Source organism: Saccopteryx bilineata, chromosome X (genome assembly GCF_036850765.1).
Source record: "Saccopteryx bilineata isolate mSacBil1 chromosome X, mSacBil1_pri_phased_curated, whole genome shotgun sequence".
Lineage (NCBI taxonomy): Eukaryota > Metazoa > Chordata > Mammalia > Chiroptera > Emballonuridae > Saccopteryx > Saccopteryx bilineata.
The window spans coordinates 118,815,079-118,836,870 of NC_089502.1; the positions used below are offsets into that span (position 1 = coordinate 118,815,079).

Here is a 21,792-nt window from a genome sequence, read left to right on the forward strand (position 1 = left end):
TGTTAATATGACTGCCACCTAGAAATTGTGTCTAATTTACAAGATAATTCAATTGATACAGATGTCTCATAGGAAGTAATGGTACAACCAGGAATAAAAGTTTATAATTTCTCTATTTTATCCTTAAGTTTTTAATATTAATAAGCATCATAAGTCTGTCACTTTTAGTATTCCCAATTCTGTAGCACTCTTTTTAGTCCCACGATACAGATTGGCATGATGAGACACAGAGTGGTTAAGCAACTTGCCTAAAGTCATAGAACTAGGAAGAAATGGAGCTGTGGTTTGAACCCAAGCTACTTGATGCCTGAGTGAATGTGTTTAAACACTGACCCATACTGTATCTGATACATATTCTTGGTGTCTAAATGAAATTTGAAGGGAACAGACGGAACTGATTTTACACCCTACCACACGGCACTCTGTTTTCCAACTTGCTGCTGAGTACCTTTTCATACACCCTTAGAGTTCTGATCTCTCGTCCATTTTAATATGATACTTCTACCTCATTGTTATGCCCTCTTTCATGATAACTTCTATAACCATACATAAAAATATTTCTACAGCTCTTGCATTGTTATTTTCAATATAAATGGTTTTATTTTTATGAATATGCTATTGTGTAATTACGGCAGATTCCAACCACAACTCCTATTTGCTAATTTAGCATAAATACTATCTATGATTGGTTGCAGGGGATGGGAGAGAACTTTTATTCACTAGGAACTGACTCAGCTGTTCAAAATATTTTTGGGGTCCATCAACTCCCTACAATAAAAAACAATTGGCCCTGGCTGGTTGGCTCAGTGGTAGAGCATCGGCCTGGCATGCAGGAGTCCCGGGTTTGATTCCTGGCCAGGACACACAGGAGAAGCGTCCATCTGCTTCCCCACCCCTCCCCCTCTCCTTCCTCTCTGTCTCTCTCTTCCCCTCCCGCAGCCAAGGCTCCATTGGAGCAAAGTTGGCCCGGGTGCTGTGGATGGCTCTGTGGCCTCTGCCTCAAGTGCTAGAATGGCTCTGGTTGCAACAGAGCGACGCCCTGGATGGGCAGAGCATAGCCCCCTGGTGGGCGTGCCGGGTGGATCCCGGTCGGGCGCATGCGGGAGTCTGTCTGACTGCCTCCCCATTTTCAATTTCAGAAAAATTAAAAAACAAACAAAACAAACAAGCAAACAAAAAACAGTTGACCTACATGAAAAAGAAGCAATATTTCCAGGGGAGATAAAGAGTCAGACAGTTCATTGTAGCATTTTATATTACGTTAGGAGGCCATGATGGTCATGAAAGATAAAGTCAAGGGCAATTTCATCATATTTTAGAATGTAATTTACTCAGAAATATCAAGGCAGATTTTCCCAAGAAATATTCTATATCTCTCTATTTTTAAATTCCTTATAGTGATGAAAATAAAGTCTTCAGTCTCAAGGCCAAATTATGGGAGAAAATATTGAAAAGTGATTTAATACCTGATGGGTACTCAATGGATTCTAAGAAATGAATTGATGACTAAGACAGAAGCTTTATAATTAGTAGAAAAGTTTGAGCACTATGGTGAAGTAGAGAGAAAAAACATTGGCCTGAGACTCATTAGGTCTCACATTTAATTGTGGTATTGATTAAGCATTTGATTTACTCAACCAATTCTTATTAAGTGCTTCTTTCTGCTCAAATACACCATATTGAGTGCCAGAAATTACAAAGACATAATAGTCTTCTTATCTAACTGTGGTCACATATAGGGGGTGATAGTTTGTATGTGGACGACATTATAAAATACGAGTAATGCACATGTGCGCGCACCTGTGTGTATACACTCCCCCATATAATAATGATACAATTTGAAAAATTCTAAAGTGTATGTATATATCTGAAGAATTAATTGCTGAGTTTTGCTAAGGACAGAAGGGTGATTGTGCAAATCCAACACTTGAGTCTGATCTTAAAAGTGAGAGTTATTTCACATTGCAGGGACTGCATGAACAAAGAACTAAAGACAGTGTGTAGCTTATCTATGAAGACATTTGGATTGTGTGTCTAGGTAAGAACTGGCAGGTATGTGTGTAGAAGGGTCAGGAGTATATGTGAGTACCAACAGCCATGATGGATAATAAGTTTTCAAAAGTATTTGGAGTTAAATTGTGAAGGTCCTTATGTACCGTTCTAAATAATTTAGCTTTAACCTCAGGACAAGCATTTCTCAAACTTGAATAATGACTCCAGAGTTACTTATTTAGTTACCGAATGAATGATTATGCCATTAATTGACAGGAGGAGTAGAATACGTGAATTTATTTGGGAAGATGAATGATATTGTTAAGATACCTGTAGGACATCTAGGTGGAGGTATTAACTAGTCAGTTATGTCACTGTGAAACTCAGGACATTGATCAAGTTGAAAAATAAAAGATTCAGGTATCATTAGTATTAATATATAGTGGTGGTTAGTGGGGAGGGGCAAGTCACTTTGCTTAGGAAAAATAAACTTTGTAGACCAAGACAAGAAGAGATGAAGAATGGATAGGACCCTGGGAGAATGCCAATATTTCCAGGGTGAATGGGAAATAAGTCAGTGAAATGGATTAGGAATGGCCTTTGCATCTGAAGGATAACCAGGAGGCAGTAATATTTCAGATCAGAAAGCATGTGTACACTTTCTAGTGGTATCATTCACTGTGGGGGCTTCAGTTACTGTATGCCAGTTGGCTTGTATCTCTTAAATCTTTATTTTCCACTCAGACTTATCTCTTGGGCTTCAGGTTCCTATATCCAGCTACCCACTACATGTATCCTTCTTCTTGTCTCAAAACACCCCGAATTTGATGTTTCCCAATTCTTCCCATACCATCATTACATAAACAGACCCAGGTATTCTTCTTCCTGGGATCTCCAGACTCCGGTCTGAGTAGTAACATTGACTGTACTTCTCCCAGTGCCCTTACCTCCACATCTAGTTAATAGTTAGGTCTTTTCAATAATACCTATTGAATATATCTTTGTGTGTGTGTGTGACAGAGACAGAGAGAGCGACACAGAGAGACAGACAGGGAGGGAGAGAGATGAGAAGCATCAATTCTTCATTGTGGCTCCTTAGTCTCCTTAGTTAATCATTGATTGCTTTCTCTTATGTGCCTTGACCGAAGAGGAGGGGGAGCTACAGCAGAGTGAGTGACCCCTTGCTCAAGCCAGCGACCTTAGGCTCAAGCTGGTGAGCCTTGCTCAAACCAGATGAGCCTGCGCTCAAGCCAATGACCTCAGGGTTTCAAACCTGGGTCCTCTGCGTCTCAGTCTGATGCTTTATCCATTGTGCCACCAGCTGGTCAGGCTGAATATATATTGCTTCTATGGAGCTCTGTCCAGTCCCATTGCAATTCATTAATACAAGCCATCATCACATCTAACATGGATTAGAATTAGAACCTGCTAATGGGTCTTCTTGTTTTCAGTTTTACCTCTCTCAATATATTCCCTTTACTGTGAAATTCATTTCTAAAATAGAAACCTATGCTGTCATTCCCATACTTACAATTCCACTTTGGTTTCTAACTGCCTTCTCCTGAAAGTTTAAGGCTCTTCGTGATTTGGCTGATGATCATTTCTATTTTTTCTAGAATCATCTCTGCCACTTTTGTCCTCCTCCTCCTCCTCCTCTAGTACCTTCAAAGGACCATGTTCTTTCTCTCTCGTGCTGATAGTTGCACCTGCTGTTTTCATTCTCTGGCATTCTTTTCCACTTTGTACTCCTAGTTAACTTTCAGAACTCAGTTGAGATTCACTTCATCAAGGGAAGCACTGGATTTTTCAAGTTAGTTTCCTTCCTATTTGCTGATGACAGAGCCCTATATCTTTTGTGTGTGACAGAGACAGAGAGAGAGACAGAAAGAGGGACAGATGGGGACAGACAGACAGGAAGGGAGAGAACTGAGAAGCATCAATTCTTTGTTGCAGCTCCTTAGTTTCATCGATTGCTTTCTCATATGTGCCTTGACCTGGGAGCTACAGCAGACCGAGTGACACCTTGCCCGAGCCCAAGTTAATTACAAGTCCAAAGGTCATTGCACTAATCTGAGAAAATATGAAGGGCCAGATTTAGTGAATAAAAATGGATTTATTAGAAAGGGTTAATTAATTCTGAGATAAAACACAATCTTTATGTCATGGTAGAAAGCTAATTTTATATGGGTTTTCCCTGTAGATAGAATAAAATAAACTGTTGGTCACTTTTGTAATTTTTGAAGCAGTAGTTCTTTACTCCTTGATATCTCCAGGGCACAGTTTTCAAGTAAATTTTTTTAAAAGAGACTTTCTTCCTTGCCGCTCACATTAATATACCCAGGAATATTTTTATTAGTAAGAGAAAATCTGTTATAAACAAGCCCTAGAGAAAATGAAATAGAATATGTGCTACTTGAAATGACTAAACAGGAGTATATAATCACTTCCTAATAAAACAGATATTAGTTTATTCCTTTCTCATTCTTTTTGTTGCTGATTTCACATTAATGTCTCTTACTATAGACTGTGTGTCTGTAACAGTCTATATTTTATTAAGAGAGTGAAATAAACTCTATAACAATGTATATATGTATGTTTGTATATCAAGTTTAGATCAACTATGGATATGTAACTGATCAAGCTTAAAATGATCAACTTTTAAGCAATATGAGAAATAACAATGGAAATGGGTAGATTCAAATATATAAAAGTGTAAAAATGTTAGCACAAGAAAAATGAGGTGAAAAATACAAGGAGTGAACATACAAAGCAATATACTGATGATGTATTGTAGAATTGTGCACCTGAAACCTGTATAATTTTATTTTATTAATTTTTAAGTGGGAGGAGGGGAGATAGTGAGACAGACACCGCATGAACTCCGACCAGGATTCATTCGACAACCCCCATCTGGGGCTGATGCTCGAGCTATCCTCAGCGCCCAAGGCCACACTCGGACCAATCAAGCCACTGGCTGCAGGAGAGAAAGAGGGAGAGAAGGGGAACAGGAAGGGGGAGAGAAGCAGATGGTCGCTTCTCATGTGTGCCCTGACCCAGAATCAAACTCGAGACATCCACATGCAAGACCAATCCTCTATCCACTGAGCCAACTGGCCAGGGGCAATTTTATTAATCAGTGTCATTCCAAAAAATTCAATAAATTTCCTTAAAAATTAAAAGAAATATCACCACTTGGGAACATATATTCATTCATTGACTGAAAGTAATAGCTTAATTTACAATAGTGATGCTTATGTTAGATTTGACAGTAATTGGAAACTTCTGTAGGAAGGTCCAGTGAGCCCCATGAAACTATATGTAAATATGTCTGTATAGGTATTTTCCCCCCTGTGGAGAAGGATTACTATTTTATCAGATAATCAAATGGAGTCCAAAACTTGAAATATTTAAGAACTACTGATTTATGATCTAATTCCAATTAATTTTAAAATATCAAGTACTCAGTAGATACATGAGCAGAGGATATAAACAAGTCTTTTGACAAAAATAGAAACATGAAGAATAAATAAATAAATGAATAAAACATGTTTTACTTCCTTAGTAATCAATTCAAATTTAAACAAGCATCAATTATTTCCTTATATCTAATAAAGCAGCCATCACTTTAAAAACAAAAGCAACAAGAACTATCAACTGCATAAACTCAGTTTTTCTGGTACCACCAGAAATCGGTATGACCACTGGGAAAACAATATGACAAAATTTAGTAAAAGCCATAAAAGTTCCTGTAATGTTAACTGAAGAATTTAGCCCAAGACAATTATATACCATAAGTTGAAAGAGAAGGCATAAAGATGTTCATTATGATTAAGTTTCTAGTGGGAAACAAAAGGATGTGATATTTATGATAAAATAAGAGGGCAAAGGCAGAATATTATTGTGGCTATGTAAAGTACTTGCTTATGGGATTATAATGTGCAAACAAAATTTGGATGATGGTTGAGTGATGTTAAATATTTCCCATAATGTTAATATATGACAAAAATTGAATACTAAACATTAGATTGTAAATATAAGAGCAACATTCCCTGGCCAGATGGCTGAGTCGTACAGCATCGGCCCGGTGTATGGAAATCCCGGGTTCGATTCCCAGTCAGGGCACACAGGAGAAGCATCCATCTGTTTCTCCCCACTTTCCCCTTTCCTTTCTCTCTCTCTCTCTCTCTTCCCCTCTCCTGCATCCAAGGCTCCATTGGAGCATATTTGGCCCAGGCACTGAGGACCGCTCCATGGCCTCTGCCTCAGGCACTAGAATGGCTCTGGTTGCAACAGAGCAACACTCCAGATAGGCAGAGCACCGCTCCCTAGTGGACATGAAGGTGGATCGCATTTGGGCGCATGCAGAAGTCTATCTGACTGCCTCCTTGCTTCTCACTTCAGAAAAATACAAAAAAAAATATATATATATATATATATATATATATATATGAGCAATATTATTTAAAATGTTAACAAACAAGTCATCCAAAGATTATAAGAAAGGTTTAATTTTCAATTATGGATAAATTCATACAGGTTGTGCCTTGTAATATTCAGGATTTCATTCACATAGGTTACAACATACATGGCATCCCCTGGGTTGCTCAAAAGCCCTGGCTGCATAGCTCAGTTGATCAGAGTATAGTCACCATACACCAACTTTGTTGGTTCAATCCCCAGTCAGAGCATAAACAAGAATCAACCAGTGACTGCATATATAAGTAGAACAGCAATTCAATGTTTCTCTTTCTCCCTTACTCTCTATCTAAAATCAATAAAAAGAATTTTTTTAAATAGAGGCTATGAATTCATGCTTGTTTTGAATATATATTAATATGTTCAGCTTTTGTGACTGATTATCTCAGAGCATTCCATATTGTCATTGCAATTACAATATAAACTGGTCAGTGTGAAAAGCTATGGACTGACTCAAATCATCTACGGTGTGTCCATAAAGTCATGGTGCACTTTTGACCGGTCACAGGAAAGCAACAAAAGACAATAGAAATGTGAAATTTGTACCAAATAAAAGGAAAACCCTCCTAGTTTCAGACCTATTCAGTGCAGTTCGATGTGGGCTCATGCACAGATTTTTTTTAGGGCTCCTTAGGTAGCTATCCCATATAGCCTCTACAGACTCGTCACTGACTGATGGCTACCAGAACAGGGTTTCTCTACCAAACTGCCGGTTTCCTTCAACTGCTTATCCCACCCCACCGAGTAATGTTATTCCTATGTGGTGGTGCTTCGTTATAAACGTGCTGATATTCACGTTGTACTTTGGTCATGGATTCGAATTTAGCGAGCCACAGAACACACGAACTTTCCTCTGTATCGTCAACATCTCAACTGGCATGGCCGTGGGCTACTCCACTGTGTACACGGTGTTACGTCATCATCTGCGCATCGCACATGCTGCCACATCATAGTACAGAAACTGGGAGGGTTTTCCTTTTATTTGGTGCAGATTTCATATTTCTATCATCTTTTGTTGCTTTCCTGTGACCGGTCAAAAGTGCACCATGACTTTACGGACACACTGTATATCAGATTCATTTCTGTCACCTCATGGCTTTATGCCTTCTGAGCTTGTATTTTTTATGTCTATAAAATGGCAAATTACATATGGATTAAGATTACTATGTAAAACAGATTTGTGGACAATAAAGTAGTATTAATTTTTTTATGTTTTATAATAATAAAGTGACTCATATTAATATTTATCATGTTAAAGAAAATAAAAATTACCATACCAAACTAAACCATTAGCAAGTAATGTATTTTATCCAAAGTGTGTTTTTCTTGTATTAAAAACAGAAGAGATAAGAGAGAACATCTAGTAAAGATGTTTATATGATAAAGTTCATATTTAGTGCTATTTATACATAGATACATAATATTTTGCACATAATGTCAAGGTTTTTCTCTTGCTTTCAAGGCCTATATAATCATCATTTTTTGTACATAAAATTGAAAACAATAAAAATATTGCTTCACTACCCACTTTTCACTTAAAAGCCTCTGGGGGAAAAATCTCTTTAAATGTCTCCTATTCAGGTATTGCTGAAGATGATTGGGTACGTTTTAAAAATCTCTGAATGAATGCTTTCAAATGACATTCTTACTCCTGTGTCTGACAAATAGGATATGCATGCACATTCAGGGGAAAATAACTGGAATTGCAAAGGTCATTAACAGTTATTTATTTTGCAAATGGAACTCAACTCATGATCCATAGCACAATTCCAGATAATTATATGTGTGTGTATCACACACACACACACACACACACACACACACACACACACACACCATTGAGAAATAGATGTACAGACCAATCTTTCTACGGCAATCAGTGAAAATGGTTACATTTTGACCATTTGAAATGTTCTGTTTATTAGGTTTGAAAACATTATTATCTATTTTATTTATTCACACTTGTCAGAAAAAGAAAGACTTCCATTTTGTAGCTATGATTTATCCTATATTGTATGGAAATAGTTGATATTTTACCACATACATAGCTGCTCATGAGAGTAACGCTATTAAGAAGAAAGTATTGCGAGATGCCAAATAAAATTTTTGCATCTATGAAAACAGTTTTAGGTTTATGTATCCACTGTTATCTCTTACACTGCTTAAGAGTCTCTACTTATAAGTTAATAATGTGCTTTAAAGATAAACAGTTATTATTAGTTCATGGATACATTCGTCATGGGAAAGTGATTCTTTATATCATCTGTTTTTAGGAGAAACAATGGAGATTTACTATTGAAAAATAATATGAGAAAAAATAAGGTTATTTTGTCAGGGCATTTCAATAAGATTTCTTTTGACCCATGTAAATAAAATGTGAAATCTCTCCAATTTAAATCTGTCTCATATGCACTCAATAAATGAACACTGACTAATATGATTACATTTACAGTAATCCAAACATAGGCTTTGGTTTCAGAAAAGCATTTTAACAAATCAAGATTAATGATTTTTCTGTCCATTTGATTCAATACTAATTTTCATCTTAGGGAAAAATAATAATTTTTAGAAATATAAGTTCTGTGAAGCTGTTTTGTAATAATCCCCCCCTACACACACACACACACACACACACACACACACACACACACACACACACACACACACAGTCTCTTAGTATAAGAAGTCCTTGGGAATTTTTCTCTTGAGTATGTATTTATGTCACCCATGAAGAGTATCATTTGCATTTTAATTTGAAATTTCCTGACTTTGAGATGACATGAGGTACTAAAATTTTTGGAATGGTAAGGCCCCCCTCCTTTCAAGCATTCATAAAGTTATTGATTAAATATTTGCTGAGCTGTTCATATGTCCAGGCAATGTGTTAAGTTCAGGCATACAAATATAACTATGTGATGCTGTTGATTATCAGGAAACCTCTCCTATAGTGGAAGGAGGTTATGCTAGGGGCCCATGTTAGAGTATGCAAGTATTGCAAAGGAAGAAAAATCATTTCTACATGGATTGGGGATTAAGGTTATAAGGAGAGGCTCAGAAGTAATTTTTTCAGAAGGAATGACATAATACTTTCTTTTGATTATAATAGAGTATCTATTCATTGTAGGAGAATAAATATTTTGTTTATTTAGATGAGACTTTTTCCATAATGCCTTTATGTAAATTTGAATGAATATGGAATTGACCATATCAATTATTTTTTAAATCTTCATTTTATTTTTGCTATTCAATACCAACATCACTCATGTTTCATTTCATTTATCAATGAATTTAATAACATAAAATAACACTAATGTGTAATAATTAAGTTATTTTGATTTTAAAACATAAATGATATTCAATTGCTTCTGAGCTCAATCTTTTTTTATTCTTCGTTGTAGATGAAAGAGAAGATGTTCAAAAGAAAACATTCACAAAATGGATAAATGCACAATTTTCTAAGGTAAGGATATATTGTTATTTCTCTTTTTCAAATATAATTCAAGCTGCTGAATATTCCAAATGGACTATGTACCTATGTCATTTAAATGTTCATATTGTTTTTTTCCTAGTATCATTTTATTTTAGCTGGGAATGTCTGAGTATATAATGTTAACTTTTTTAGTTAAGGAAGAAGCAGCATAATATATGGTCAAGAGAAATTATTCAATTTGACAAAATGAATCTTCAGTTGTTCTTGATAATGTGAGTTGCTTTAGTAATAATATCAGTCATCAAGTAGCTAGGATATGTCACAGATTAGAAGAAGCTATGAGGGATTTTCATTGTTCTGAAATGATCATTTGTTTTTGTCTTTCTTGGTTTTTGACCAAGAAAAGTTCAAGAAAAGCTAATATAACTGCCTTGACTCTATTCAGCCCTATCACTTAGAGCATGTGTTAGATAATTTAAGATGACAAGTTTATACTCTTCTTCTGCAGGCATCAATCCATATTCTTCATAATATTTATTTGATTTACAATTGGAACATAACTCATGATTGATAGTATGGTTCTAGATAATTATATATGAACATAGAGTAAAATATTCTTACCTTGAAAAGTAGCATTAGGAGTGTAGTATGAGGAGATTTGTATGGATTTCAAGATTAGAGAGACTTGAGTTTAAATTTAATAATTCTGGATTTGGGCAAACCAAATGCTTTGTGAGTCAGTTTCCTCGTCTTCCCATCATGTATGTGTGTATACATATATGTTGAGTGCCTACCTAATAAATCAGATCCAGATAATAGGAATGTAAAGCTAATAAAATGTGTTTTCACCCTGGCCAGGTAGCTCAATTGGTTAGAGTGTAGTCTGAATGCACCAGGATTGTGGGTTCAATCCCCAGTCAGGGCACATACAATAGTCAACCAATGAAATGTGTAAATGGATGGAATAGCAGATCGATGTTTCTCTTTCTCTCTCTCTCTCTCTCTCTCTCTCTCTCTCTCTCCCCCCCCCCCCACTCTCCATCCCCTACCTCTTCTCTAAAATCAATCAATACTTTTTTTAAAATGTGGTCTCTACATTCAAGGTTTGAAGTGGTACTGTTAGAAAAGATTTTAGAGTATCATGTATTCTTTTTGGTATTTGATAGGAGAATTTTTCCAGGTACCCTTTAGTACATTGGCAAGAAGTTGAGTTACTGAATATGAATTCATCAAATTCCATTTTTATTTACTTATAGAATTAATAATTAATAAATTGCTGTTAAAGAGCTTTAAACAATCAACATAGAAGGGGACATGTTTTCAAAATCTCATTTTTTAAAACTAAGTGGGGTATAAATAATAAAAAAGAATAAATTATAACAATACAGATGAAAAATAAACTCAGATATATTTAAGATAGGAATTCATAATTCTTAGAATATTTTTCAGATGGATGTGTATGGTTTAATTTCAGTGTCTTCTGTTCTCATTAAAATTTCCTGATATTTGAAATTTTGAAATAAGCAATAGAAATAAACATTCCAACAAATATGCATACAAATCAGCATTATAAAGAGATTTTTCAAATACTAAGTGTAACATAATATTTGGAATCTTTGAATTAAATCAATGAGTTATCTCATTAAGGCGTGTAACCATTTTGCTTCTTGGCCTTTTGGGTAAGATCAAGTGTAGGTGTGTTACCATGACAAAGATAAAACCCATTGTGGCCCTGCCCAGTTGGCTCAGTAATAGAGCATCAGCCCGGCGTGTGGAAGTTCCGGGTTTGATTCCCAGTCAGGGCATACAGGAATAGCTATCATCTGCTTCTCCTCCCCTTCCTCCTTCCACACCTGCAGCCATAGCTCAATTGGTTCAATCAAATCGGCCTGGGTGCTGAGGATGGCTCTGGGGCACCTCCACCCCAGATGCTAAAAATAGCTTAGTTGGGAACATAGCCCCAGATGGGCGGTGTGTTGCCCCAAATGGGAGTTGCCAGGTGGCTCATGCAGGAATCTGTCTCTCTGTACCCCCTCCTCTCACTTAGAAAATAAATAAATAAATAAATAAATAAATAAATAAATAAATAAATAAGACAAACCCAATGTGTATTCTCATTCAAGAAATCTAAATAGATCACCCTCTGGCCCTGGCCGGTTGGCTCAGCAGTACAGCGTCGGCCTGGCATGCGGGGGACCCGGGTTCGATTCCTGGCCAGGGCACATAGGAGAAGCACCCATTTGCTTCTCCACCCCCCTCCTTCCTCTCTGTCTCTCTCTTTCCCTCCCGCAGCCAAGGCTCCATTGGAGCAAAGATGGCCCGGGGCGCTGGGAATGGCTCCTTGGCCTCTGCCCCAGGCGCTAGAGTGGCTCTGGTCTCGGCAGAGCAACGCCCCAGAGGGGCAGAGCATCGCCCCCTGGTGGGCAGAGCTTCGCCCCTGGTGGGCGTGCCGGGTGGATCCCGATCGGGCGCATGCGGGAGTCTGTCTGACTGTCTATCCCCGTTTCCACCTTCAGAAAAATACAAAATAATAATAATAATAAAAATAAATAAATAGATCACCCTCTCTGCACATTGACATTTTCAAGTATCATTTTCCACGACTCCTGCTCATTTACAAACCTGAGTTTGATTCTTACCTCCTATGAATACATTGTTGGCACTGCCTTAGAGCAATTTTCCCCAACCCTTATGAGTGCTTATATTTTAAAAGCTGTAGAATAATCGCATGCCCGAGCACACTGACTGTTTTTTTCCCAAGTATCCCCTCTCCAAATTCAACTCCCACTTATTTATGTTATAAATATTCTCCCTAAACCAAACAAAATGAGATCAGGAGAGTCACCATTATTTCAAATATAAAAGTTTCATATTTGGGTGTATCTTGGGTATCAGGAATATAAATAAAAGTTTCTAAAGACAGAGAAAAAATATTTAGGGAGAAAATTTGTATGTGTGCATGTATGCGTGTGTGCTGATTTTTCATTTAAAGAATGTGAAAATGTTTTTTTTTTTCATGTTATCTGATTTTGTCTTGTCAAGACTTCAGGTATATTACTAAATTATTTTTATATGCTTTGGAAGGTAATGAGAATTAAAAGGAAGCTAATTGATTCAGTTTAAGCTACTTAGTGATACCAAAGGACAGACCTAACTGTGAGCTACGCCATTTGCCACACATTTATTGCAGCGCTGCGTGGCATTCAGCAGAAGTCTAGGCCTGGAGGAGACACAGAATTAATTGAAGGTGTCTCTTTAGAGCTCTTGGAACCTCCACATTTGGAAGATGTTGGATAATTGCTAAATGGAGTAGCGCTGAGCGGGCTGTGGGAGGTCCGCACTCTGGGCTGGAATGAATCAGGAACCCTTTAGGAGGAAAGCTGCGATTTTCAACCTTTTTCACCTCATGGCACACATAAACTGATTACTAAAATTCTGCAGCACACCAAAAAATACATATTTTGCTGATCTGACAAAAAACAAATAAGTATGATTTCGATTCATTCACGCCAGACGGCTATTACTGTGTTGGCTGTTGTCGTTTTTCTATTTGACAATCTTAGGGGAAAGAGGTCAGTGCCCCTGACTATATATTCAGGTATCACATGTTTTAAAATTCTTGCAGCACATCCATTGAAAATCGCTGGTATTAAGGAAGGGGCATGAAAAAGCAAGACTCTCAGACTGAGAAAATAGGAACCCGTTGAAGGCAGGAATGTTTTCTCTGGAACCCCAGTAATAATTACTAGTGCACTAAATGCATATAATAAGTGCATGCTGGTCAGGAGTACATATAATTAAATGTACACTAAGTTGAAGGGGAAAAAAAGGGAAAATTTTGAATGGAAAAGAATGTGTTATAAGGACTTTAAAAAGAGAGAAAAGGCAATGCCGAATGATCATCTGTCGGTGTTGTAAATTAGACAAAGACAAACACACACAGCAATAAAAATGAATCTGACGAGTTAAAGTGCTTATCAGTGAGACATACGCACTCACATTTACATAGTAGTTGTAAAAGTAGAGAAATACAGCAAAGTAGTCCCTGGTTCTTTTGTAAAGCTACATAAGGGATATTTTAAGGGGTAAATGTAATTAAATATAGCCTTATCATATTATGTCATTTGAAGCCAAATGTACCTTTGTAGGAAATCCAACTGACTTTTCATTTTGCCAGTACTATTTTACAATAAGTCCTATCTCTTTTTCAGAATAACTCTTCTATTAACCTTCAATTCTAAAAATTTCTACTAGGATGTGATTTATTGTATCTGTTCTCTAAACATAAGCAAACATTATTTATCTCCACATAAACACAAAACCATTGCTGGAAAGATTAATTCAAGGCAAATAGTCTGGTCATATAATTTGTAGATATTTTGTAATTCTAAAAAACTTTGCTACAAGTAGAACCACATAATACAAATCTTGTTCATTCCCATGGGTTCATTCACATAAGCTTATTTAAAGCAAGTGCACTTTTGAAATCATGACCAAAAATAATTTTGTCATACAATTTGCTTGTGTTAGAGAAAACACAATCTGTGGGGACAAATATATATTTACTTTACTAAGAGATCAACTGAAGATGTGAACCATCTCCCAGTGAGATATGTGAGGGTTATGATCTTATTCTAGATTTAGTAATTATCTTCGTTTCCATCCTCTTGCTACATTCTTTTTTGTGATTCTCCCAAAAAGCGATATACTTTATATTTGACTTAAACGAAGTAGAAATGTGTTATTGGTTCTATCACAGGAGCCCATGATATAATAATTTATGTCTTCACTGCTATGACATATATGACCATGCAGAAAGAACCAAGACTAACTCAGGAGAACAATAACATGAGATAGAAGTAAGTGATATCACGTACCTTTCCCATGATTTCATTATAATTTACCTTCTAGCCAGCGTGATGAGCATGATCCAAAGCAAATTAACACTAAAACTGTGAGTCGGTATATCTGGCTTCTTTACAGAGCTCTGTATCACGGAGCCTTAGGGAAAATCATTATGTCTACACTTGACTTCTTTTTGGAAAGAAAGGTAAACATAAAGTTTAAATTCTGTGAGTCTTGTTTTCCTTATATATCCATGTTTACATTTTAAGAAAACATATATTTAAAGAGTTTTATAGATAGTAAAACATAAACAGCAGATTGCCATTTTTAATATTGTGTAATGTATTTTATTGAATTGAAGGAATTATATATGTATGCAGTCTTGCTCTGATGCCTGCTCATTTCTTTTTTGAACTTGGTGTTGGCTACCTTCCTTGGATGGGACAGGGAGAATAGAACATTTATGATATTTATTTTATTATCATGCTACACTCTCTTTGCCGATCTATGCCCTCAATATGCACACACAGACTCAGAAACACACATGCGCACACACTCAGTAAGCATCTTTTTGTTTGTTTGTTTTTTGTTTTGTTTTGTTTTGTTTGTATTTTTCTGAAGCTGGAAACGGGCAGAGACAGTCATACAGACTCCCGCATGCGCCCGACCGGGATCCACCCGGCACGCCCACCAGGGGCGAAGCTCTGCCCACCAGGGGGCGATGCTCTGCCCCTCCAGGGCATTGCTCTGCTGCGACCAGAGCCACTCTAGCACCTGGGGCAGAGGCCAAGGAGCCATCCCCAGCACCCGGGCCATCTTTGCTCCAATGGAGCCTTGGCTGTGGGAGGGGAAGAGAGAGACAGAGAGGAAGGAGGGGGTGGGGGTGGAGAAGCAAATGGGCGCTTCTCCTATGTGCCCTGGCCGGGAATCGAACCCAGGTCCCCCGCATGCCAGGCCGACACTCTACCGCTGAGCCAACCGGCCAGGGCCTCAGTAAGCATCTTATGTTTAAAGTTAATTCGGCAGGTTTATTATATTAAAGGGACATAGGGGCAAAACATTGTTTCACTGAAAGGGGTATCAATATGTCTATGCCTTTCCTCTGTGTCACTTCCAAAATCAAACATAGTTAACATATTTATACACAGGAGTGGGCAAAAGTACGTTTACAGTAATACAAATAAATAATACAGTAACTAATAAATTATAAAAATAAACTGTATTTTGCATACTCCCACCTGTAAGCCCACTTTTATCCACCCCTGTATTTCTACTATACAAGGGGCCTGATTTAACAGAAGTAAGTGATCAGACTATTGCATCATGGAAGTTTCACCAGAGATATAAACAGACCACACTGTGCCACTGGCATCCTGTTTCTCACTTATATGTGGTATCAGGAAGAATTTGATGGCTAGAGAGGATGAAGGGCAGTGAGGCACGTCTCAGGATCACAATAAGCAGTTCATCATTTGGTACAATTGTTATAGAGAGATGAATATTGCTACAGGAAACTATAAGAATTCCCATTTTAGAAAGAGTGACGAGCCTGACCTGTGGCAGCACAGTGGATCAAGTGTTGACCTGGATTGCTGAGGTTGCCGGTTTGAAACCTTGGGCTTACTTGGTCAAGGTACATACACCTCATAGGTGTTGCTTCTTCCTCCTTCTCCTCCTCCTCCTCCTCCTCCTCCTCCTCCTCCTCCTCCTCCTCCTCTTCCTCCTCCTCTTCCTCCTCCTCCTCCTCCTCCTCCTCCTCCTCCTCCTCCTTCTTCTTCTTCTTCTTCTTCTTCTCTCTCTCTCTCTCTCTTCCTCTCTTCCTCCTCATCTAAAAATCAACAACAACAGAAAAAAAGAAATAGCAAAGATTAGGGACTTTTTTCCCCCTGTATAGCCTCACATTTGTAATGCTGGGAGAGTTATATTTTTATGATGCATTGCCCCAATGACCTCAATGAGACAAGTGTTCAAGATGAGTGAAATGAGAACTTCAATGGCCTACTCAAGGTAAATGGAAGAGACGAAACTGGAACCCAGCCAAATGGACTCCAAAACCCACGCTATTTCCATACCTGTTACTGTTGTGACTATTCCACCTCCCAAATGCTGCATTTTTCATGGGACATTTGTCACAAAATGGAAAAGTTTTATGAGAAGTGGAGAGGGGCTTTGAGGATATCAAAAACTTGAGACTAGAAGGTATTGAATGCTTGCAATACCAATAGAGACTTTAATCTACCTTTGAATGGTTAGTAACTCTAAAAGTCAACCATTGTTGAGGAAGATTATTAATTGATTCTTTCTGAATGATTTCTAAAACATTATATGTTAATACTTCTACAAGCTGCTAGGTTTTGGTGAGTGAAGTACTCTAACTTTCAATATAATCATGTAAATTATGAATGGTTTTTTTATATATATTTTTTTATTTTTTGTATTTTTCCAACATGAGAAGAGAGGAGGCAGTCAGACAGACTCCCACATGTGCTGAACCGGGATCCACCCGGCATGTCCACCAGGGGCGATGCTGGGTGTTGCTCTATTGTGGCCGGAGCCATTCTAGCACCTGAGGCAGAGGCCATGGAGCCATCCTCATGTCCCAGGCCAACTTTGCTCCAATGGAGCCTTGGCTGCAGGAGGGGAAGAGAGAGACAGAGAGGAAGGAGAAGGGGAGGGGTGGAGAAGCAGATGGGCGCCTCTCCTGTGTGCCCTGGCTGGGAATCAAACCCGGGACTTCCACATGCTGGGCTGATGCTCTACCTCTGAGCCAACTGGCCAGGGCCAATTATGAATGTTTTTTTAATTAATATTTTATTTTCCGCTAATCATAAATAAGTTATTGTATATAAAAGAGATTTTTAATTAAATTTATTAGGATGACATTGGTTAATAAAACTATATAGGTTTCAGATGTGCAATTCTATAATACATCATCTGTATATTGTATTGTGCGTTCACCACCCAAGTCAAGTCTCCTTCCATCACCATTTATCCCTTGACCCTCTTCTCCCTCCCCATACTGTTCTTTCCCTCTCGTAATCACTATACTGTTATCTGTGTCTATGATTTTTTTTCTTAATCCGTCCACCTTTTTCATAGATAAAAAGCAGGCTGACAGCTGTCAGAGTGGGGGAGGGTTGTGAGGCTGAGTGAAAAGAGATTTTAAATATTTAAAATAATTTAATGAGAAATGCAGAGCTTTGCTTTCTTAGCATGTGGACTCCTTTATACTAGATGTTAAGATAACTTCCAGAATGGTGTGTCTGTTTGCAAGCGAGATAATTATGCTAATGGTTAATCCACTGAGAACCATTCCCTTGAATGTTTTCCTGAATCTAATCTTTGCAAAGTACCCAAGTAACAAAGGATATCATTTAGTTAGTAAAAGGAAAATTGGATTGTGATAGGCCTCACAGTTATCAGTGACAGACAATTTATTGTTTGTATTGCAGTCTTTCTTAAAAATATGTTGTTCTTGATCATCCCACTGTTACTGAGAGCTCTTAATCATTCTAGGTAGTTTTAGAAGGTACATTTGTTTTGCTTGTTAAGCTACTATGTTCTGAAACACCTTATGAGAAAATTGGAATTGATTGCTATACCTCCATGATACGGAGTAATCTCAGCGACAAGCATATTTAGCTGGCAAATGTAAATATTTACCATTTAGCATGATTGTTGTTAGCAATAAAAAACCAATTCTCAGTAGCTGGTAGGCAAATGCATCAGTTACCTGATTTATTCTGTCTTAGGGTCCTACCTTTCTAGCAAAACATATTGAAGTCTTTGACTTTGGTGATTTGTTTTCATTTTGGTAAGAATAGTTGGTATTCTGGCACCATGAGATATATAGTTGCTAATAACCTTTCAACATGTAACAAATATCTATTGAGTGACAACTATGTGGCAGGCATAGTATTATAACCTGATATAGGCATAATGCAACATGGTTTTTCCTCTCTAGGAGATTGTCATGTAAAAGAAATAATTTCATAACAATTAAAATAAAACATGACCTTTAATAGAAGTGCTGAGGGAACACAGAAGAGAGAATGACTAATTGCTTTGGAGAGAGAGGCAGCTTTTGAAAAGAGGGGCCATTTCATCTGAAGTCTATGCAAAGACAGTTGAAAGGGAGACGAAGACAACAGGAATTGTGTGTAGAAACATGGGAGGACTGAAGAAGTTTGTTCTTTCCAGTGGGGGGTGCCAAGGGCATCTGTGTGAGATCTGAGGTTGTGAGAGGGAGCAAGGTGCTCTTCCTGCATAATTACATTGTTGTTGGGGTGGGTTAGAGGAACGACCCACAATATTGGTTTAATCACCTTAATATTCAACTTCTGGCTGAAAAAAATGTGAAGCTTTAAAACAATAGGCAATGATACAGTAATTAGACTGCCCTATAATGATGAATCCTTCATGCAAAACTGAATCTGAAGCCTATACTTTACACTTAAGGAATAAATGTGTGGATTTAAAGTGAAACTGCAAGTGGCTTACATTTTCTGTAGAGTTGTTTGAGATCTACTATACTCATCAGCATGCCTCATTAGGCTCAACTAGAGGGCTTATTCAAACAGAATGGCAAATCTAACCAGTGGTGGTGCAGTGGATAGAGCATTGACCTGTAAAGCTGAGGTCCCAAGTTCAAAACCCTGAGGTCACTGGCTTGAGCCCAAAGGTTGCTGGCTTGAGCAAGGGGTCACTGGCTCGGCTAGAGCCCCCCAGTCAAGGCACTTATGAGAAGCAGTCAATGAGCAACTAAAGTGACACAACTACAAGTTGATGCTTCTCATTTCTCTCCCTTCCTGCCTTTCTCTCTCTTCCTCAAAAACAAAACAAAACAAAAAAATAATCTTTCTTATTTCATGGATCTAGGGAGAGTCCAAGAACCTGGATTTATAACAAGTTCCCAGTTGGAACATGTTCTTATTATTAAAATTACCTGCAACTACTATGTCAGATGATGAATATTATGAATAATCTGTGCCTTAAGTCCCTATCCTTCATAAACAATCATTTATATATAAGAAAACTTGCCTTGACAGACATACTCATAGTCTGTGTTCACTAACATTATTAGTGTGTTTGTGTGACAGAGAGACAGATAGGGACAGACAGACAGAAAGGGAGAAAAATAAGAAGCATCAGTTCTTTGTTGCAGCTCCTTAGTTGTTCATCGATTGCTTTCTCATATGTACCTTGACCGGGACAGGGGTGGGGGACTACTGCTGAGACAGTGACCCCTTGCTCAAGCCAGTGACTTTGGGCTCAAGCCAGCAACCTTAGGCTTCAAGCCAGCGACCTTGGAGCTCAAGCCAGCAAACATGGGGTCATGTCTATGATCCCATGTTCAAGCCAGTGATCAAGCTGGTGAGCCCACACTCAAGCTGGACGAGCCCGCACTCAAGCTGATGACCTCGGGGTCTCGAACCTGGGTCCTCAGCATCCCAGTCCGATGCTCTATCTACTGTGCCACCACCGCCTGCTCAGGCACCAACATTATTTACTGAGCACCAATTACATGTCAAGTGTTCTAGATTTTTGAACGTGACATTAAAGAGGCATGCTGATTCAGGGACCATACTCTGGGAACCACTGCCACAGAATGTCAGTGATTTAACTGGGTCTGTAGTAGGGAAGTTGAGGGAAACTCATCTAGGAATTTATTGAACTTTCAATGGGGAATGGTCTCCCCATTTTCCAGCTGGGGATCACTGTATTTGATTAAAGCTGGATTCTATCTTGAGGGGGTCTATACTCAATAATAGAATCAGGCTGTTGCTAAAAGATTTAAAATTTACCAGATATCTACTAAGTAGAATAAACAGTGTGTCCGTAAAGTCATGGTGCACTTTTGACCGGTCACAGGAAAGCAACAAAAGACGATAGAAATGTGAAATCTGCACCAAATAAAAGGAAAACTCTCCCAGTTTCATACCTATTCAGTGCAGTTCGATGTGGGCTCACGCACAGATTTTTTAGGGCTCCTTAGGTAGCTATCCCGTATAGCCTCTATCTACAGACTTGTCACTGACTGATGGCCTACCAGAACGGGGTTTCTCCACCAAACTGCCGGTTTCCTTCAACTGCTTATCCCACCGAGTAATGTTATTCCTATGTGGTGGTGCTTTGTTATAAACGCGCCGATATTCACGTTGTACTTTGGTCACGGATTCGAATTTAGCGAGCCACAGAACACACTGAACTTTCCTCTGTACCGTCCACATCTCAACTGGCATGGCCGTGGGCTGCTCCGCTGTATACATGGTGTTACGTCATCATCTGCCCATGCGCACATGCTGTCACATCATCCTACAGAAACTGGGAGGGTTTTCCTTTTATTTGGTGCAGATTTCACATTTCCATCGTCTTTTGTTGCTTTCCTGTGACCGGTCAAAAGTGCAACATGACTTTACAGACACACTGTATATAATCTTACAATGGTCGTCTTATGTTAAAAGTCTTAAAAATGTATATCTGATTGGAACAGATATTAAAATATACCTAAAATTTCCAGCGGATATATACTATCTTTCAATTTCTGTTATTTAAGCTGTTATTTAATAAAAATCAATGAAAATTATAGATGAATTTGATAAATATATTCTTATTTGATTTAGATCACCTGGCCCTCCCAAAAAACACTCTTTACAAAATACATGATCCATGATTGTACTTTTTTATAGGAAGTGGTCCTATTATTAAAATTACATGCAACTATTATGTCAGTGGGGGAATAAACATGTTGAACATTGTGAGTACACATTAATTTTTTAACCTTCATAAACAGTAATTTATATTTAAGGAAACATGCTTTCATAAAAATACACCTAAGGTCAAGATTCACTAACATTATTTATTGTGTACCATGTACCTATTACTTGTCAGCTGCTTCAAGTTTTTGAGCATGGCAGTGAGGCGGAAATGTCCTTTTAATCACAGGGCCCCGTGAGACAGATGAGCTAAACTAAGGAGGAAACATTTAGCAAATTAGATGACATTCTCCCTATTTATTTGTCAACTTGTTTGTTTACTCTCTCTGCAAC

The 21,792-nt window shown here is 37.9% G+C and overlaps 1 protein-coding gene across 4 annotated transcripts in view; it reads left to right on the forward strand.

Moving 5' to 3' along the window:
• The window catches only part of DMD (dystrophin), a 2,360,554-nt gene that overhangs the window by 216,770 nt on the left and 2,121,992 nt on the right, over positions 1-21,792 (forward strand). For all 4 annotated transcript variants that reach the window (XM_066250305.1, XM_066250306.1, XM_066250308.1 and 1 more), the window contains exon 2: positions 9,867-9,928. In XM_066250305.1, the coding sequence (XP_066106402.1) occupies positions 9,867-9,928 (62 nt within the window). The remainder of the gene's footprint in view (positions 1-9,866; positions 9,929-21,792) is intronic.